Below are 19,452 nucleotides of genomic sequence, written 5' to 3' on the forward strand. Positions count from 1 at the left end.
TTCTAGCCTAGATTAGTAACAGCAGAGAGACTGCTATTTAAATCTTACTTCTGACCTTTTGTCAGAAAGGGAAAAAAATGTGATTGAACAACTTCGTGATGTGCTCTTTCAAAGATTATTTCCAGAAAAAAGTTTGCAACTGGTATATAATATTCATATCATTTACACCCAGTACCTGCCACAAATGCCATCTAAAGCAATCAGTGCAATTTTGCTTTGGAAATGCCCAAAGCCGTTAAGTTTATTTTATCTTATTTGTGATAGGAGAAACAGAATTCCCTTGGCTCCCAACAAAAGAATAAAAATATGCATATCCATAAGACTACCACTATTTTTTGCTCAGGTAAAGTTACATGACTCCTGCTTCCACTTGCCATTTCAACTCCATTAGGTTCCTGGAATTCTTTGGTTTATTAAAATAACCAAGTAGGAAAATTCTATTAATAAAGAAATGTTCCATAAAGACAGCCAATAGTAGTCAAATAATCAGTAGGGAAGAAATATAAAAATGCTCTAAGTCTCCAATAGCTGCTTGTAACAAAGTAGGCTGCATTACTTAAATATTAATTTTTATCTGGCAAAACTCTTTTGGAAAGCTGGGCAAGAGGAAGGGCAATCAACCCAATGGGCTTTGGCACCAATCTCCCTCTGTGGGCCTCAGTTGCTGGATGTGGGGCCTGGGCAGTAGAGAGACAGCAGCACTCATTTCAGTCTGCATAGGAGTATTTATACTCATTGTTCAAGCCAGGGTCTCCAACCACTCAGAGGAAGAAACGTTACTTTCCTTTTTCTCCAAAGTCTGAAGACACCGGAAGGAGAGGCAAATCTCTACAGGAGATAGGGCAGGTAGAGCAGGAAAGGTAATATTCTGTTCCCTTCCTGGGTATCTACCAGCAATTTCCTAGTACTAGAGTCCAGCCTCCGAGCCAGAACTATACATTGAGGGAGACCTATCATGTTGTATCACCAGATCCTATCAATTCCTTTTGTTCCTAAGAAGAAATCAAGCTCACCTGTGTTCCTTCTCCGCTAAACACTTATAAACCAGACCATATCAAACAGGCTGCTATACTCCAGAACCTCTGAAGCTTTCAAAGCTCTAAAACTGCATCAGTAAATGAACTAAGGGATCTAATCCATGGGTAAAATCTTAATTCAGGATGTCTAATACCCAAAACTGCTAGGTTTCCGGAATTTCATGAACTCTTTAATTTTATATGCAAAATGATGTGCATATGTACATTTTCCTGAATAAGTGTTCATAGCTTTTAGATTTTCGAAAAGGTTCAGGATTCAAAAAGAGTTATACACGGCTGGTATTATTTTCATGCTACCTTCTCTCTATAAAAGCCTGTAAAATAATTCACCTAAATAATATATACAACAAGGAATTTCTCTTAGTCCATGGAAGGTGCTACCAACACTTCCTGTGTAGAACCCAGGTAGCAGCTCATCTATGAGGAAGAGAAGAGAGCATGATCACAAGCAAGAGACTCAGTCCAGTCTTCCTCTTGTGACCGATGACATCTGCTGTTTCAAACACTCTAGGCCTCAGCTTTGCATTGGGGTGAAATCTGTCACTGGGAGGATTCAACATGAAATGAAAAATGCCTCAGAAGCTAAAGGGCTAAAAATATACAAGATAGAAAAGGAAGATGAGGAGAAGAAAATAATAGCTTCAAGTCACAAAGCAAGTCAAAGGACCGACCCCAAGAGGGTGCCTTTATTTCAGATAAAGGAGAATATATGGCATGCCACACCCCCAGCAAGATTAATCAGGGCTACACGAAGTTATAGAAAGAATCAAGTTAAACTTTATGTGCTTCCCTGCCTGCACCTCTGCTATACCCACATAATGTCAACATAGAAAGGCTGAGTGATGATGTAATGTCTGAGGCCAGGCCACGTATTCAAGGCCATTTTGTTGGACTCACAGGGAACAAGTCAGCTCTTCTCTCCAGGGGATGAGTTAGGATGATTTCATTCTCATGATTTTGGGGGCCCCACCATCTATCAAGTTTAAAAGAAAGCCCTGGGTAAGTGATTGCAGTGCTCAGAAACTCCAATGCTCAGCCCTTTCGAGAAAATGTTATCATACTTTCCCATTCCTTCCCCATCCCATATTCAGCAAGAGGTAGAACTGTTAAGTCCAGGCTTTAGGTTAAAACCAAAGCAAAAGAAGATTTAAAAATTACCACAGCAGGGCACCTGGTTGGCTCAGTGGGTTAAGTCTTTGCCTTTGGTTCAGGTCATAATCCCAGGGTTCTGGGATCGAACCCCGCATTGGGCTCTCTGCTCAGCGGGGAGCCTGCCTCCCCCTCTCTCTCTGCCTGACTCTCTGCCTACTTGTGATCTCTGTCTGTCAAATAAATAAATAAAATCTTAAAAAAAAAAAAAATTACCAAAGCAAGGACACATGGGTGGCTCAGTGGGTTAAGAGCCTTTCAGCTCAGGTCATGATCCCAAGGTCCTGGGATGGAGCCCCACATTGGGCTCCCTGCTCAGCGGGGAGTCTGCTGCTCCCTCTCCCTCTGCCACTTCCCCTGCTTATGCATTCACTATTTATTGCATTCCCTCTGAGAAATAAATAAAATCTAAAAAAATTTAAAAAATAACCACGCTGTCCATTTCCAGACTACATATATACCTATTAGCCTGAAAGACTGACTTCCCAGAAGCCTGAGCTCTGGTGGACTTTCACAATCTAGGGCAAGAACCATTTAAGGAATTGTGAAGGAAAGGGAACAAAAGCAGAATGCTGCCTTACAAGTGTGTGTGCCAGAAGAGCTAGCAGGTGGAAAATTGGCCTTCTTTTTAACCCTGTTAAGAGACTGGCTCACTGAGTATGCAGAGGGGAGTGTGAAGCTTGGGAGACAGAATGTACCCAGTCAGGATTCAGGGAGAAAAGAAAAAACAAAAAATCCGAGTATGATGGTGATAGCAAGGAGGAGAGCCCTTGGATTTAGGCAGCCTCCAGATGAAGGAGTGCTATTTTACTGAAAGATTTCTTTTCTTTCTTTCTTTCTTTTTTTTTAAAAAAGATTTTATTTATTTCAGAGAAAGAGAGCACAAGCTGGGGAGACAGGCAGAGGGAAAGGGAGAAGCAGACTCCCCGCTGAGCAGGGAGTCCAATGTGGGGCTCCATCCCAGGACCCCAGAACATGACCTGAGCAGAAGACAGACGCTTAACTGAGCCACCAAGGTGCCCTGGCTGCAAGATTCCTCACCATACTTTAAGACTAGAAGGTGGGCTGGTTTAAAAAAAAAAAAAAAGTTCAAGGCCGTATTTGGGTTAGTTGTTTCTGTTGATGTTCAGCCAATCTGATGGCACTTATACCAGCTTATCTGATGACAGAAGTTATAAACTTGAATAATTAAAAAGACTGTATGAGAAGTAAATAAACTATGTATTTTTGGCCAAGAGCTGGGAAGACAGATTGTATATAGGGCTTTCAATGAAAATCACGAGGCCCCTGGCTGTCCTAGTCAGAACATGCAACTCCTGATATCAGGGTCAGGAGTTTGAACCCCACATTGGGTATAGAGATTACTTTAAATAATGTTTAAAAAAAAAAAAACAAGAAAAAAATTTAAAAGAGGTTGTTATTGGGCAGTCGTGTGTTTTTGTTTGTTTTTAAGATTTTATTTATTTGAGAGAGAGAGAGAGAGAGAGACAGCGCATGAGCAGGGGGGAGAGGCAGAGAGAGAGGGGAAGAGTACTCCCCACAGAGGAGGGAGTGGCAGTCATGTGTGTACCACAGCCTCTGGCACACAGTAGATGCTCAGTAAGTATCTACTTTCTTATTTTAAAAGATGGGAGGAGAGGGAGGCAGGAAGTAAGGGTCCAGTAGGAGACAGGAAAAGGGAACTTGTCTCCACTCACCTATGAATTAGGGACAGACCAAGAAACTAAACATGAGAGAAAAATATCCTGCTGGAGGCCAGAGGTTTCAAACTGGGGGCTCCTAATGTAGAACAGGTATGATGTACAGATTAATTTACTCATACAGTTAGGTTTTAATTTGTTGTGATATTTTAAAAATCGGGAGATTTTTACACTAAAATCTTGATCTCCGGCTTCCCTTGAAAAAACCCAGAGACCCTCATAGCAACAATGGGCTAAAGCTGAGTCAAAGCTTCATTTAGATGGGAGTCAATTATATTTAAATGGGGTGGGATCTCTTTATTGGCCACAGTCACCACCACCTCCACCACCTTCTAACCCAAATCACTCATTTTTGCTGCTTGCCTTGCTTCTGCTGGCATCAAGGTGTAGAGTGAAAAGGGCTGTAATGTGAATCTTGATCTCAGGGTTGTTGAGTTTGAGCATCCCCCCACCCCTACACCCCACTGGGTATAGAGACTACTTAAAAATAAAATCTTATTTATTTTATTTTATTTTTTATTTTAAAGATTTTATTCTATTTATTTGAGAGAGAGAGAGCATGAGAGGAGAGAGGTCAGCAGGAGAAGCAGACTCCCTGCCAAGCGGGGAGCCTGATACGGGACTCAATCCTGGGACTCCAGGATCATGACCTGAGCGAAAGGCAGTTGCCCAGGGTGCCTGGGTGGCTCAGTGGGTTAAGCCGCTGCCTTTGGCTCAGGTCGTGATCTCAGGGTCCTGGGATCGAGTACCATGTCAGGCTCTGCTCAGCAGGGAGCCTGTTTCCCTTCCTCTCTCTCTGCCTGCCTCTCTGCCTACTTGTGATCTCTCTCTGTCAAATAAATAAATAAAATCTTAAAAAAAAAAAAGAAAAAGAAAGAAAGAAAGGCAGTTGCCCAACCAACTGAGGCACCCCTAAAAATAAAATCTTAAAAAGAAAGGGGTTCTACTGAGATCTCAAAAATCTGGGTTCTAGTCTTGGCTCAGCTACAAACATGTATTTTGTCTTGACTTATGTCCCCAACATCTCTGAGACTCAGTTTTCTTTCTCATCTATAAAAGGAGGGTTATACAAAATGATCTCTAATAGCTCTATAATTAGAATTTATCTACAATGCTAGCGTTGAGCATAGGTGAGACACAAAGTAGGCTCAGCCTATTTCACAGTCTATTCCCTGAATCCAATTTCTTGAAATGTTAATTTCATTCTGAGACTGAAGAAACACCTAGTGAACCTAGGTTAGTCTGAAAGGAAGTATAGGCTCTCTGGCACAGTATCTGGGTCCATTTGTGTGGAAAGACTAATCTCACTGTAATTAAAAGCCAGAAGACTGTCTTAGATACACAGATCACTTAGTGTCTTTCTTGACCATGTTCATTCCTATTATGGAAATTCTCAGATTCCTCTCTGGGATGGTTACCAAGCCTATGACTAAATGAAGAGTTCCAGAGCACAGAGCCTCCAGCTGTGGGCGTTCTTGAAGTATACAAAAACAAGAGCAAATATAAAGACCAATATAAGGAAAGAGTAGGCACTGGAATTTGAAAGCAGCAGAAAAAGTCCTGTCTGGACTAGTCAGAGAATATAATGTCAGTCCTGCAGATCATACTGTAACTGTGGCAGCTGCTGCTTTAGCTCTGAGTGTGGAAAGTCAGAGCCTATAAATCACCTCTGAGAGACATGTTCTAGCAATGAGAGAGTAAGTTTGGCCTCCTGCACAACACTTAGAAAGTATAAGGTCAGTAGATTAGTCTGACTGAAAATCTTTTAATTTATCCTCATAAAGCCCCTGGAAGTTGAGCAGGAAAAAATGGTACTTATCAATTCTGACTTATAGTCAGAGAAGCCTTAGGCTTAAAAAGCTAAAAACCACACATTGACCAAAGTATTCAAGATTTGCTTCAACAAATATTTATTGTGCTTTCACTGTGTGCCAGGTATTAGAGACCAGACAATGATGAATTAGCTACACTTCATTTCTTAGTCCCCAAAGAGTGAACAAAAATAGCCTAACATAAATCTCTGTACTTCCTATTCCCTATGTTATATACTTCTGATCATCTCTATGGGGACTATGAACAAACTTGAAAGACTCTACCTCTGAAATGGATCCAAAGGTAGATTCAATGACTCTGTATCCTCCTTCACAGAAAACCACATATCCCAACCAAAAAACAGTCTAGTTTGTTAGAGAGGATACAGTACCCATAGACTTTTTCCATAGGATAAAAAAAAAAAAAAAAAAAATCACACATAAGTGGTGCCTGGCTGCTTCAGTTCGAAGACCATATGACTCTTGATCTCAAGGTCATGAGTTTAAGCCCCACGTGGGGTATAGAAACTAAATATTCTTTTTAAAAACACACATAATAAATTGGTCAAATCTGAAGAGAAAAAAAAATCAAAAGCTATTCAATGTTTTTATCATTATGTATAACCTTAAAGGCAAAAACAACTACATCTTGCCAATGTATGTAAGTACCCAGGACAATCATGAACACTTACTCTGGTTCTGCCTGTGGAAATACCTGTCCCAGTGTATTTGGGCAAAATGGTTATTATAATCTAGGTCAGAGTTTCTCCATCGGGGGCAATTTTCACCCAGGGGACACTTGGCAAAGTCTAGTGACATTTCTGGTTGTCTGGGGGATGACTAGGAAGACATCACTGGCATCTAGTGGGGACAGGCCAGGGGTGCTACTAACTATCCTGAAGTGCACAAGAGAACCCACAAAACAAAGAATTATTCAACCAAAAAGTCGGTATTGCAGAGGTTAAGAAAGCGTGGTCGGGGTGTTCTACATATTGGCTAGAGTAATAATTGGCTAGACTCATATTGGCTGGGTCTTTTAAGGGCTCCACGCAGACAGGTTCTGGCTGCTAATATAGGAACTGAAAGAAAATTAACATCCATTCTCCTTCATATCTTTCATCTTTCCCTCAGCCCCTGTGTTTCTAGTAATAAAACCTAATAAACCATTACATTTAGTGTCTGCTTTTTATTGGCCATTGAAATAAAAATCACAAGAGAGTGACAGAAGATGGAAAATAAACTTAAAAGCAAGAAAGTCAAGAAGGAAGAAAGGAAGGGAGAAAGGGAGGGAGAGGCTTGGTTGTCATTTCCACATCTAAGTGAAATGAAATCAACCAATCGAAAGAGTGGATAATGATCTGTTCTGTTGTGAGTCTGATCTTGTCTAGAAACAATGCTTATTTCCACCCCAGGAACACACAGCCTGTAAAAACTAAGTCATTCAGGCATTTTGCTTCTTCAAGGAGACATCGCTTATATGACTGAGGCCACCTAGTGGTTCCCAGTGTGGATCACAGCTAAGTAGGCCATAGGCCCCTTGACTCCAACATAGTTCTGTTAGATACATATTCTCTATTTACAAAAGGGAAGTCCCTAGTCTAGACAACCTAAAAGACATTTTCAGTTTCTCTAACATTTAACTCAATTCAATATGTGCCCCTACTGCATATACTAGTCTTTAAGCTCTAATGTTGGGGAGCATGTAGCAATTTCAGTCTGGGAAGAAAAACCACAGGTTCTGCTTTCAAAGAGCAGGGTCTTCACAGGTTCCCCAAGAACTGTTTCTTTTATGTCCCTTGCCCACAAATAACTCTAAAGAAGCAAGTAGAGCATATGAAAATTGTATGTTAATAATGATGATGAGCCCAAAGAAAACACCAAGCATTTGCATGAAATTACGGTCTCTCTCTTCCCATCTAGATGTGAAATAGCGTGAGATTCGTTCTGCTTGAGAAGGGGGAAAAAAAAACCCAATTTGTTTATTTGATCAATGCTTCTTTATATTTGTCTTTATTCAGCTTGATTACTGAGACCAGTATAACTGGTCCACACACTGACACCCACTTCAGAACGTCTATGGCCAAGACAGGTGCATGAATGCCAAGCATGTTTCTAAGCTGCCAGTTCTAAGTCAACATCAGTATTTCAATTCCCAGTGAGACTCTGAAAAGGCTGGAAATGCTGCTTGGGTTCTCCTTCCCAGTTGTGAGGCTGGCAATAAAAAGTAAGAGTCAGCATCTGGCTTTCTCTCAAACAAAGCCGCTCAGCCCATCTCATCCACAAAAAAGATGCTATCCCAAGGGGCCATTCAGGATATATGTCTCTTGGATGGTACTTAGGGTGTTTCATTCATCATCGTGTTTTACTGATACACACACACACACACACACACAGTCTCTCTTTTTTCAGGAGGCTCATTTTCCAGGGACTCCCTCCTTCCTTTTGAAATGACACATTCTTAGAATTTTAAAGTCTGTTCACAAACTTGGCAAATCTTGGTTGCTCAGAACTATACTGTGGCCAGCCTTGGTTCATGGTGCGTGCCTCGTATTACTCAGAGGCAGCTCTGATAAAGAAACTCAATAATATGCAAGAATGTCCACAGACACAGTGTGCCTCAGTAGTTTCTGACATGATGCAAAAGAGAAACAGACCAGCACAGAAGGAGCAGTCTGAGAGGAAAGCACGAATGTAGGATGCAGGAGACAGAGGGCACCTACCTGATCGCGATCCCCTGCAAAGCAGCAACTTTTCATGGTGCAAGAGTTGAAGTAACCCTGATTGTCAAACTGGAACACAGGCAGGCGGGAGTGGATGTCATAGAGCACAGGGGGCAGGCGACGCCTCAGGGCCAGGAGCTGGGTGCCGTTGCTGTTGAATCGCACACTCATGGCACTCTGGAGGGATAGATTGCCACCATAGCGCAGGAGAGAACTGGAAGGCAGGAAGCAGAGGGATTGGGCATGAGACGGATGGACAAGAGCCTACAAAATAACCACATTTACTTCTTCCCAAAACGTGTCCAGAATCTCCTGCTAGGTTTGCACAACTGGAAGTATTTCTATGCAGTAGGCTAGACGATAACAATGGGATATGAATGGCTCCTTGATTTCATTAGAGCAAGTTATTTAACCTATCAGTTCCTCTTTTCAATCTCCAAAAGGTGAATTACCAGTTAATTTAAAGGAAATAAAGAACAAAAGCATCATGAAAGAAGAGACATATTAAAATGATTAGTTACTTCATTTTCCTGAGCTAACTACATAATCAAGCAGATACTCACCAAGTCCCTGCGAGATAAGTCGTGTCCACTCTAACTGGCTAATCGTGGATGACATTTAAGGGATATATTTATCCTTGTATTAGAGATACAAAGCACATCAGCAAGAAAAACAGATACTTTACTGCTTAATTTGGATATATTTCTTAAAGATTTACTTATTTATTTGAAAGAGAGAGAATGAGAGAGCGAGCTTGAGAAGAGGGAGGGTCAGAGGGAGAAGCAGACTCCCCGCTGAGCAGGGAGCCTAATGTGAGACTCGAGCCGGGGACTCCAGGATCATGACCTGAGCTGAAGGCAGTTGCTTAAACAACTGAGCCACCCAGGTGCCCCTGGATATTTTTTTTAACAGTAATCATTTTATTACTGGGGCACCTGGGTGGCTCAGTCTGTTAAGTATCTGACTTCAGCTCAGGTCATGATCCTGGGGTGCTGGGGTGGAGCCCTTGTCAGGCTCCGTGCTCGGTGGCACGTCTGCTTGTCCCTCTCCCCCCACCCCTGAGCTCCTGTGTACACTCTGTTATGAATAAAAAAATCTTCTAAAAAATCATTTTATTACCTAAGCATTTATTTTTGAATTTTTAATCTGTTCACAGAAACTTTATGTTCTAGATGGCATAACTAAAGAGTAAATATTAAACAAAAAATTTTAATTTAAATGCAGGGTAAGTACTGTAACAATTAGAGAAGCAAGATGACTTGTTTTCCTGTACAATTCCCAACAAGTCTATATGTACTTTGGCTAATATATTTATCTAGCTTCACTAGGGAGACTGATACACTCTGGTTTGCCTACTATTCTTCTGGAGTCTCATAATATTCCTAACATTAAAACAAACTCACACAGTATGGTTCCAAATAATTTCTTTTGATGACTCAGAAGATACTTTCAGTTTTACAGTGAACCAGAATGGCCATGAACATTAACAATTATACAATACTAAACAGCAAAGGGTGTGTATCCGTGTGTTTATCTTCCAGTAATTAGTGCCCTTGATTAACCAGACTCTATTTCATTATGAAGGGATGAACTACTCACTGACCATATCATAACCAACTTCTTTTGTACTCTGTGTTCAACTCTTGGGGCGCTGAATTACTGGCAGGAAAGTGAGGTTAAGTATATACACGGGGAATGATGCAGAAATTTATGTGACATCAAAACTACGAACTCATTTTACCTCACACAGACATTGTTGTCCTGGAAAGAAAAGAGTCCTAGTAGTTTTAGGAAAAAAACAGCTTATAAATTCTAGGGAATCACAGAGCTGGAAACGGCCTTGAGAGACCTAAATTAGAGCCTGGCAGATTTATCTGAACATTTTTAAGAAAGAAGTTTTAATAGCATTTTACCAAGTGAAAACTTAAAGAGCTATAAACTACCAGAAGAGATTTAATATTGAATGGAGACAACGCATTTTCTTTTTTTGCAGTGAGCGTGAAAGGTAAGATTAAGGGGGACAGGAAAAGAGATATCCCATAGGAAAAGGAGCCCCTGAACCACGTGTAAAGGCAGCAACCCGGCCTAGTCATCAAACCATCTACACCCACACGAGCGTGGGTCAGCCCTGTGTCTTCCAGAGCAGTCTTCTCACCAGAGGGAGGCAAGCTCTGGTACTGCAGCTCCATGTGGAAACAAGGCTTGGGGCAAAACAGGATTTAATCCTTGTAGGATTGAAAAGAATGGAAAGAGAAAAAAGACTTAGGAAACAGAGCCTAGTACTCCCAACATCAAGAAGAAGGCTGCTAGCCCTGCAGGCCCCAAGTAATAATCTCTGCAGAGAAATGTTCTCATAATGGTCCTCAACAGAGGCCACACTCACTCACATACAGAGAATGAATGACGGGGCTATTAGAGTCCAGGCATTTCCTTCACAGGGTGCCCTAGCTGCCACAGGCATGCGGTGTTATCTAAACACTGAGCTCAAAAACAATGAGAGGCTTTCAATCCCACAGCAGCACAGAGTGTACAAATAAACCACCATCTGTAGGACTGAAGAGGAGCTGGGGGTGGAAACAAGACTCCACGGCAAGAAACTTGGCCAGCCCCACACCAGCAACAGCAGCAGGGGATTGCATCTGCTTGGGCACCTCTGACAGGAAAGCTGGGGCCTCTGGCAAACGCCCTTTGCATCGGTTAACAGGAATTTCCTCTGCTGATTCTAGTCAGACCTGTCGAAGTCTGCCCAGGACAGGCATCAGACAGGCCCATCCCACCCCCACCAGAGCTCTTTGACCAATTTTCGCATTCTAGCCACCCTACAGAGGTCTGTTTGTGGGCTCTAGGAGAGTCACTAACTTTTCTCTCCTGTGCTTCTGGGCAGGGAACTCCTTTCTCTCACACAGAGGGAAGGGTGTAGAATTTGCTCCTAAGCGTCTGGGGGTGCTGTCTAAAAAGCATCAGCTGCTAAAACAGAATTCTTTGTGTTTGGGCACAAAATTCAACTCCTACCAGAGGGCAGAATGATACCTGAAATCCAGAGAGTGAACGATGTTAACCATGATTTCTCAGCAGGGGCTCTACAGCTGGCTCTTCCTGGTGAGAATGGTAAGGATGATCTAGTTCATTAGGAAGATAAAGCTTAGAAGCAGTCTGCCCTCACAGTCAAGATACAAAGATTATGTCAAAGATCTGTAGTTTAAGGTTCCAAGTGTAAAGTGCCTGAGAAATCATCTGGGACTCTTTAAAAATGTGGATTTTCTGGATCCACCCCCAGATATTCTAATTCAATCTGGGAAGTGGGCCCAGGAATCTGAATTTAACAACCCCAATTAATTCTGATGCATGTGACTTTCAAACCACCTTGAGAAAGATGGTTGGTTTCATTTTTGGCATTTTGGGGGAAAGGAAGCAGGAAGAGAAGAGAGAATGGGGTCAGGAGGAAAACAAGGTGGAGAGAAGGTAGATTACCAGAGGTTCAAAAAAAACCAATTATACAATATGGCACTTTTTACAGCCCCATGTCCATTAGCAGAAAGGACTCTAATTCCTTTTGAAAACCAGAGTTCCTCTCTACCAAGAGTGCCTGAAATGTCTTTTTCTTGTCATCAATACATTCCCCAATGGAGAATTTTCTCATTTCCTCTTGGAGAACTGAGGGAAGACTGCCTCAATCTTTACTTGCTTTCTCAACTCTTGATCTTGATAAGGGAGATGGCACTATCCCCGCTCTTCAGAAAAATGGCCACCATTATGCACCCAGATAAGACGAGCAGTATCTTGAAAGGCAAGCAACAGATTAAAATGTATTCAACTCAAAATATCCTTATTTAGAAAAAGAAAAGCAAAAAATCTATTCCCAACCTATCTTCAAGCAATGATTTGTCATAAAATGATACAAGAATGGGGTAGGAGGTAATCCAAGGGTCAGCATGTAAAAGATCCAGGACGAAAAGCAGGAGAACCACAGAACAACAGGAAAAGATTTCTCACTAGTGTGGTCTCCTGAATTTTTCCTTTTTTGCTCCCTCCCACCCCCAGTATTCAAATGGACTTTTTTTATTGCTCTTACGGAGTAAAAAGAACATTTTTTAAAGTACTTGGCCAAGGATAAGGGCTTGGAATAGAAGAGAAACAGGCTAAGGCTGTTTCCAAGGAAAGTAACTGGGAGAAAGATACGTGTGATCATGTGCAACACAAGACAGGGCACTGCTAACTTTTCCAAGATTAGATTCTATAGAGCTAGATTTCCATAAAACCATGACTAAGTAATTCATCTGCCGGTACCAACATGATTTACCAATGCCCACCAGCATGAAATTCCTTACATTTTCCAAGTGAAAGCTTCAATAACACCCATGAAATGTACTGTTATTCCAAATCACAGACATCAGACCTGGTATTGTACCACCAGAGTGGCACAATCAAGATCCTATATAGGTGGGGGAAATCCCTTCCTCCCCTCCAGTTTCTGCTTTAGGATGGGATAACCTATAAGGAGTAAAAGACATTTTGTACTCGCACAACCCATAGAATATGACAAATCCTAGAGAACAATAGAATTAGAAAGCAAACAAGTTCAGGGAGTCACAGCCCACACCAATCTTATTTAAGAATGCTCAGGGTCATAATAATCCCTTAGCCATTTATTTTATGTGAGTTGGCAGGAGAACCTTTTCTCTTTTGTTTTTTCTAACGCAATCCTCAATTTCAAGATTGAGACTTCCCTAGAGGAAGCTGGAACTATTAGACAACTAGTATGAGAAAGATAACGCTGTGATCTATGTCTAAACAAACTCACTTTCCCCAGAACATGATTCACTGCCAAACCTCTCTGGCTTGAAATATAGATACAGGTTCAGCGTACCTGATAAGATTTCCTTCCCTTCTTGAATACCCAGAAATTTAAATTTGACTGAAGTTGGCAGAAGGGCCTGGTAAATTTCTGATAAAGAGATCTTTGGATAGGGGTGGCTGGCTGGCTCAGTCAATAGAGCATGCAACTCTTGATCTCATGGTTGTGGGTTTGAGCCCCATGGTGTGGGTAAAAAGATTACTTAGAAATAACATCTTTTTAAAAAATCTTTTTAACACATCTTTAAATGACCAAATGACATATCTAGTCCCTCCACAAAGCAAACATGGATGGCGGGCTTGCAGTATTTCTAATCACACCATCTTCCAGAAAAGGGACATACCCAAAGTTGAAGTGATTTGGAACCTAAATTTTTGCATTTGGCCCAGAGATTCCCAAAAACCACACAGAACCAAACAAGATCTCAAAATAAAGTAAGAGGCACTGCCATAAGCAAAAGATTTGTTATAGGACACTCATGAATTTCCCACAGAACAAGGACTCAACATTTAGTCATCTCAGCTCATCAGACGGCCTGGCTTACTCAGAATCCCCCTCCATCCCAAGCTACAGAAAACAGAGAGGGATTTCGTAAGCAGCCATTTCATCTTCACTTACAACTAACTACTCCCGGTCCTACCTTCTGACAGATTTTTACATTAGCATCAGCCCCAACCTCACAGTACATAAAACTGGAAAGGAAGAGTTTAGTGAACAGTGGGTGGCAAAAGGCAGGAAAAAGCCAGGGGAAGAGGGAGACTGGGATGGCAGCTCCTATAGCAACAGTAGCAGTGCTGCAGGAGGGCGTGGGAATACATGCAGGTAAACAGGCAGTCCCTGATGGCAGGAGGGGAAACTGGGGTGGGTACATGACTGTTAGGGTACAAGATCACAAAGCTGGAGAAACGTTAAAGAGGAAAGAGGCAAAGTCTGGAAAAAAATCCTAAGCAGAAGAGGGTCTGAAAACAAAATCTCAATTTCTTACCTTCTAGGAAGAACTCCTACACAAATAGTTGAAAATGAGAGATGCGAGGGATGCAAAAGAAAGGGAGGGAAGGCCAAGCCAAACTGCTGACTGATGGGAGAAGAAACAGGAAGCCAGCCTGTTTCTCATAGGAGCCGCTCACTGAGAACATATCCAAACACCAAAGTCCCTTCTAGTTGGCAGTCACACAACTGTCTTAGAATAATGGCTTTGAAACTTTTTTCTAGCAACCTTTTGTAAAGTACATTTTATACCGCATCCCAGTACACCCACATCTTTTAGCATAACTTCATTAAACAATACTTACCACCTACTATAATGCTATGCACTGATTTTCTATTCTACATTTTTTTTATTTAATAAATACTTGTGACCATCTACAATGATGTCGTGGCCCACAGAATTATTGAAAGAGCTTCCTACCTTAGCCTCCTTGCTTCCACTCTTGGCCCATGCTTCATTTATCTTGAATAACACAGCCAGAGGGATGATGAACCATGAGTCAGAACACATCATTCCTTTGCTAAAGGTCATCCAGTGGCTCCCCATTTACACCAGAGTAAAAGCCAATTCCTTATGACACCAGTAAAACCCTAGACAACCATCTCTGCAACCCCTGTATCTCTGACCCCACCTTCTAGCCCTCTTCTTACTTTACTCTACTTCAACCACATTATGCCTCCTTGCTGACCCTAGAACAAGTCAAACATGCTTCTGCTTCAGGGTCTGCATTTGCAGATCCGGAAGTCCAGAAAGGTCCTCTCCAGTGATGCCCATGATTCTTTCTTCAAGTATCCTCCTCAACCAGGCCCTTTCTGACACCCTGTGCAAAAATACCAGCTCCCCAGTACTCTGTCTCCCTTGCCTGCTTTATTGTTCTATAGTACATGAATCACCACCTTATACACCATATATTTTTATGTATTTATTTTGTTTCTTATTTGTCTTTTCCCACTAGACTGTGAGCTTTTGTTTGTTTTCCCCATATATCCCAAGTGCTTGAACAGTGCCAGACACAATGAGGGCGCCTGGGTGGCTCAGTGGTTTAAGCCGCTGCCTTCGGCTCAGGTCATGATCTCAGGGTCCTGGGATCGAGTCCCGCATCGGGCTCTCTGCTCAGCAGGGAGCCTGCTTCCCTCTCTCTCTGCCTGCCTCTCCATCTACTTGTGATTTCTCTCTGTCAAATAAATAAATAAAATCTTTAAAAAAAAAAAAAAAAAAAAGAGCTGCTGAATGAATGATCTAATGGATTGTGAGCAGCTGTTTGAAAAACTCTTGACTTTGTACATTAAAAAAAAAAAAAAAAAAATGGGATCCACCAAAGTTCACATAGGTCTTGACATTTATCTACACATGAAACCCAATCTGAGAGGCAAGCCACAAAGCAGCAGAAAATTGGAAAAATTGCAAGAGGCAGGGCACCTGGGTGGCTCAGTCGGTTAAGCATCTGCCTTCAGCTCAGGCCATGATCCCATGATTCTCATTTCACACTGGTGGAAACCAAGGTCCTAAGCAGTTACGTGATTTGGTCCTGAGCACACGACAGATAAGCAGCAGATGTAGAACCAGCAAATTTTTTTCTGTTTCTTGGCTCAACAGGATTTCACAGAGGGGTGCCTTGGTAGCACAGCTGGTTAAGCGCTGGACTCTTGGTTTTACCTCAGGTCATGATACCAGATGGTGAGATCGAACCCCATGTGGGGCTCCATACTCAGCGTGGAGTCTGCTTGTGTTTCTCTCTCCCTCTCCCTCTGTTCCTCCCACCTCTCTAATAAATAATTCTTAAAAACAAATAAACTGCAAAAACAAAACAACAAAACAAAAAACCAAGATTTCACAGAATACATGGTGGAGATGGATTATTCTACCTCAGAAAATACTATCAGACGAGGAGGCATCAGGGCCAGAGGATTTATCTAAGTAATTCACTTCACACCCTGTCCTGTCATTCATTAACTCATGTGTTCATGCATGCATTTACTGAATAAACATTTACTGAATACCTACTAACTATTTTACATACCGCACTAGGCCCACAGTTTCAAGTTTGAAATAAGATGAAGGAGATGGGGCACGTGGGTGGGCTCAGTTGTTAAGCACCTGCCTTCAGCTCAGGTCATGATGCCAGGGTCCTGGGACTGGAGCCCCTCTCAGGCTCCCTACTCAGCGGGGAACCTGCTTCTCTCCCTCTCCCTATCCCCTTGCTTGAGTTCCCTCTCTCGCTGTCGCTGTCAAATACATAAATAAAATCTTTTTAAAAAGATTTTAAAATCTTTAAAAGATTTTATTTATTTGAGAGAGAGACACACACACATACACAGCAAGAGATGGAACACAAGCAAAGGGAGTGGGAAAGGGAGAAGCACGCTTCCGCTGAGCAGGGAGCCCAATTCGGGACTTGATCAATGCCACCCAGGCACCCCAATAAATAAAATCTTAAGAAAGAAAAAAAAAAAAAGATGAAGGAGACAACCTCAAGAACCTATTAGGTATAAGGAAACCAAAAGTTTCCATCTATAACATACATAGTGTTGTAGTAAAGAAAACGTGTAGTGAGAGATATAGGAAGACTATCTACCCTCCACTGGGGACACAGGGGTGGGAGTGCTTACAATAGACTTCTAGAAGAAAAATCTCAGCTGACTCAACAGAAAGAGTCAGAGAGTTAACTCAAATTCTTAACTGGCAAAAGAAATGAGATAAATCCAGGTATATTAATGTATGGGTAAATTTCCAACACATACTGATGAGTGAAAAACATACATGCATACAGAGACAACTCTGTATGTTTTCTATGGATACATATGTTAGCATATAAAAGTAAAAAAAAAAGAAAAAGTTCTGGAGGCATATACTACAAATTCCTAACACTCATTATTCTCAGGGGAGGGGACAGGAGACCAGTACTGGAATAAGTAGTAGTCAGAATGGACTGCAGCTTTATTCGAAGTTTTAAAAGGAGAACTTTACTAAGACAGAATCCATATTTTTTTAACTTCTAATTCTGAAGCAAGTACAGATTCAGAGGAAGTTGCAGAGACATGTACAAAAAGATCCTTTGTACCCTTTAGCCACCCTCTCCCTGTGTTACCATCCTAGATAACAATAGTAAAATATCAAAACCAGGAAATTTACATAGATACACTCTATAGAGCTTATTCAGATTTTGCCGATTACGCATGCAATCATTTGTGTGTGTGTGTGTGTGTGTGTGTGTGTGTGTAGCTCTATGCAATTAGATCACATGCACAGCTCATGTAACCACTACAATTAAAACACCTGTGGTGCTCGCTTCAGCTATACTAAAATTGGAACGATACAGAGATTAGCATCGCCCCTGCGCAAGGATGACACACAAATTCGTGAAGCATTCCATATTTAAAAAAAAAAAAAAGAAGAAGAAGACAAGTATGTTACCATCATCACAAGACTCCCTCATGCTACCCTCCCTTGTATGGCCACATTCATCCCCACTCTATCCCCATTGCTAACATCTGGCAACCACTTATCGGTTCTCCATCTGTTCAACTATATTAGTTTGTGAATATTTACATGGAATCATGCAGTGTGTATCTTTTGAGACTGGGAAGTTCGTTTTTAATCTATAAAGGAACTACCAAACTATGTTTCAGAGTGGCTATAGGATGGTACATTCCCACCAGCAATGCAGGAGTGATCCAGTTTCTCCACAACTTCAGCAGCACCACTCGTATTTCAAAAAGCCAAATTAGAAGTCGGTCAATGTATTTTAAAACAAAAGTAGAGACAAAGCTAGACATTTTTAGCATCCTTATGGATATATCTAATGCCACCTATGAAATATTTTTGTAACAACAACCAAAAAAACCCCCCAAAAATAAAACCACCCACAAAACCCTGAATCACTTCAAGCCCCTTAATCTAAAAACAGTTTATAGGAAAAAATGGGTCAGAAGAAACATGCTAAACGACAGTGTAAAATGCAATCACTATAATCTAAAATGTGAGAAATTCCGTAAGATAAATAATAGTTATTTTAACAAATAGATTTGCAATGGAAAAATGTGAGAGGCGGGAATAGTTATTGATTAAGAGACTCAGAGGCCATATTAAATAATTGCTTTGTATGAACCCTATCTAAATCCTGAATCATTTGTAGCATTCATGAGACAATTAAGGAAATTTTCTTTTTTTAAGATTTTAAGTAATCTCCATACCCAACGCGGGGCCTGAATTCACAATCCCCAGATCAAGTTACATGCTCCGTCGGGCTCTCTGCTTGGCAGGGAGCCTGCTTCCCCCTCTTTCTCTCTCTGCCTGCCTCTCTGCCTACTTGTGATCTCTCTCTGTCAAATAAATAAATAAAATCTTAAAAAAAAAAAAAAAAGAGTTACATGCTCTACCAAATGAACCAGCCAGGTGCCGTAACAATTAAGGAAATTTAAACACTAATTAAATAGATGCAATGACATTAAGAAGTTATTGTTATTTCTTAGGTATGATAATACTGGGATTATGTTTTTTAAAAGAATTTTCTTTTTATGGAAAGTAATTTGGCAGTTCCTCAAGAAGTTTAACATAGGATTACCATATGACCCAGTAATTCTACTGCTAGCTATATACCTGAAAGAACTGAAAACAGATACTCAAAACAAATACTTCTTCATGAATGTTAATAATAGCACCATTCATAGTACCAAGAAGTGTAAACAACTCAAATACCTATCAAAGGGTGATTAACAAAATGTGGTATTTCCATACAATAGAATATTATCCAGCCATAAAAAGGAATGAAGTACTGATACATGCTACAATGTGGATGAGTCTTGAAAACATGATGATAAGTATAAGTAGCCAGATCAAAGGTCACATAATGTATGAAACAGCTGGAACAGGTAAATCCAAAGAAACAGAAAGCAGAGAGATGGTAGCCAGAAGCTACCAAGAGAAAAGTATTCTGGGGAGTCACAGCATAAAGGGTATGAGTTTTAATTTAGGAGAATGAAAATGTTTTGGAACTAGATAGAGGTTATAAAACACTGTGAACATGCTACATGCTATTGACCTTTTCACTTTAAAATGGTTAATTTTATGTTATGTGAATTTTACCTCAATTTATTTACTTATTCATTTTTAAAGATTTTATTTATTTATTTGACAAAGAGAGACACAGCCTGAAAAGGAACCAAAGCAGGGGGGGGGAAGAGGGAGAAGCA

At 41.0% G+C, this 19,452-nt stretch overlaps 1 protein-coding gene and 1 non-coding gene across 4 annotated transcripts in view; one reads left to right on the forward strand and one right to left on the reverse strand.

Moving 5' to 3' along the window:
* The window catches only part of DCAF5 (DDB1 and CUL4 associated factor 5), a 101,835-nt gene that overhangs the window by 40,537 nt on the left and 41,846 nt on the right, over positions 1–19,452 (reverse strand). For all 3 annotated transcript variants that reach the window (XM_045070929.1, XM_045070932.1, XM_045070920.1), the window contains exon 6: positions 8,418–8,631. In XM_045070929.1, the coding sequence (XP_044926864.1) occupies positions 8,418–8,631 (214 nt within the window). The remainder of the gene's footprint in view (positions 1–8,417; positions 8,632–19,452) is intronic.
* Positions 17,537–17,639, forward strand: LOC123390618. Its single transcript, XR_006605154.1, has one exon. It is a non-coding gene; the product is annotated as a U6 spliceosomal RNA (small nuclear RNA).

Source organism: Mustela putorius, unplaced genomic scaffold (assembly GCF_011764305.1).
Source record: "Mustela putorius furo isolate JIRA1106 unplaced genomic scaffold, ASM1176430v1.1 tig00000129_pilon_pilon_pilon, whole genome shotgun sequence".
Lineage (NCBI taxonomy): Eukaryota > Metazoa > Chordata > Mammalia > Carnivora > Mustelidae > Mustela > Mustela putorius.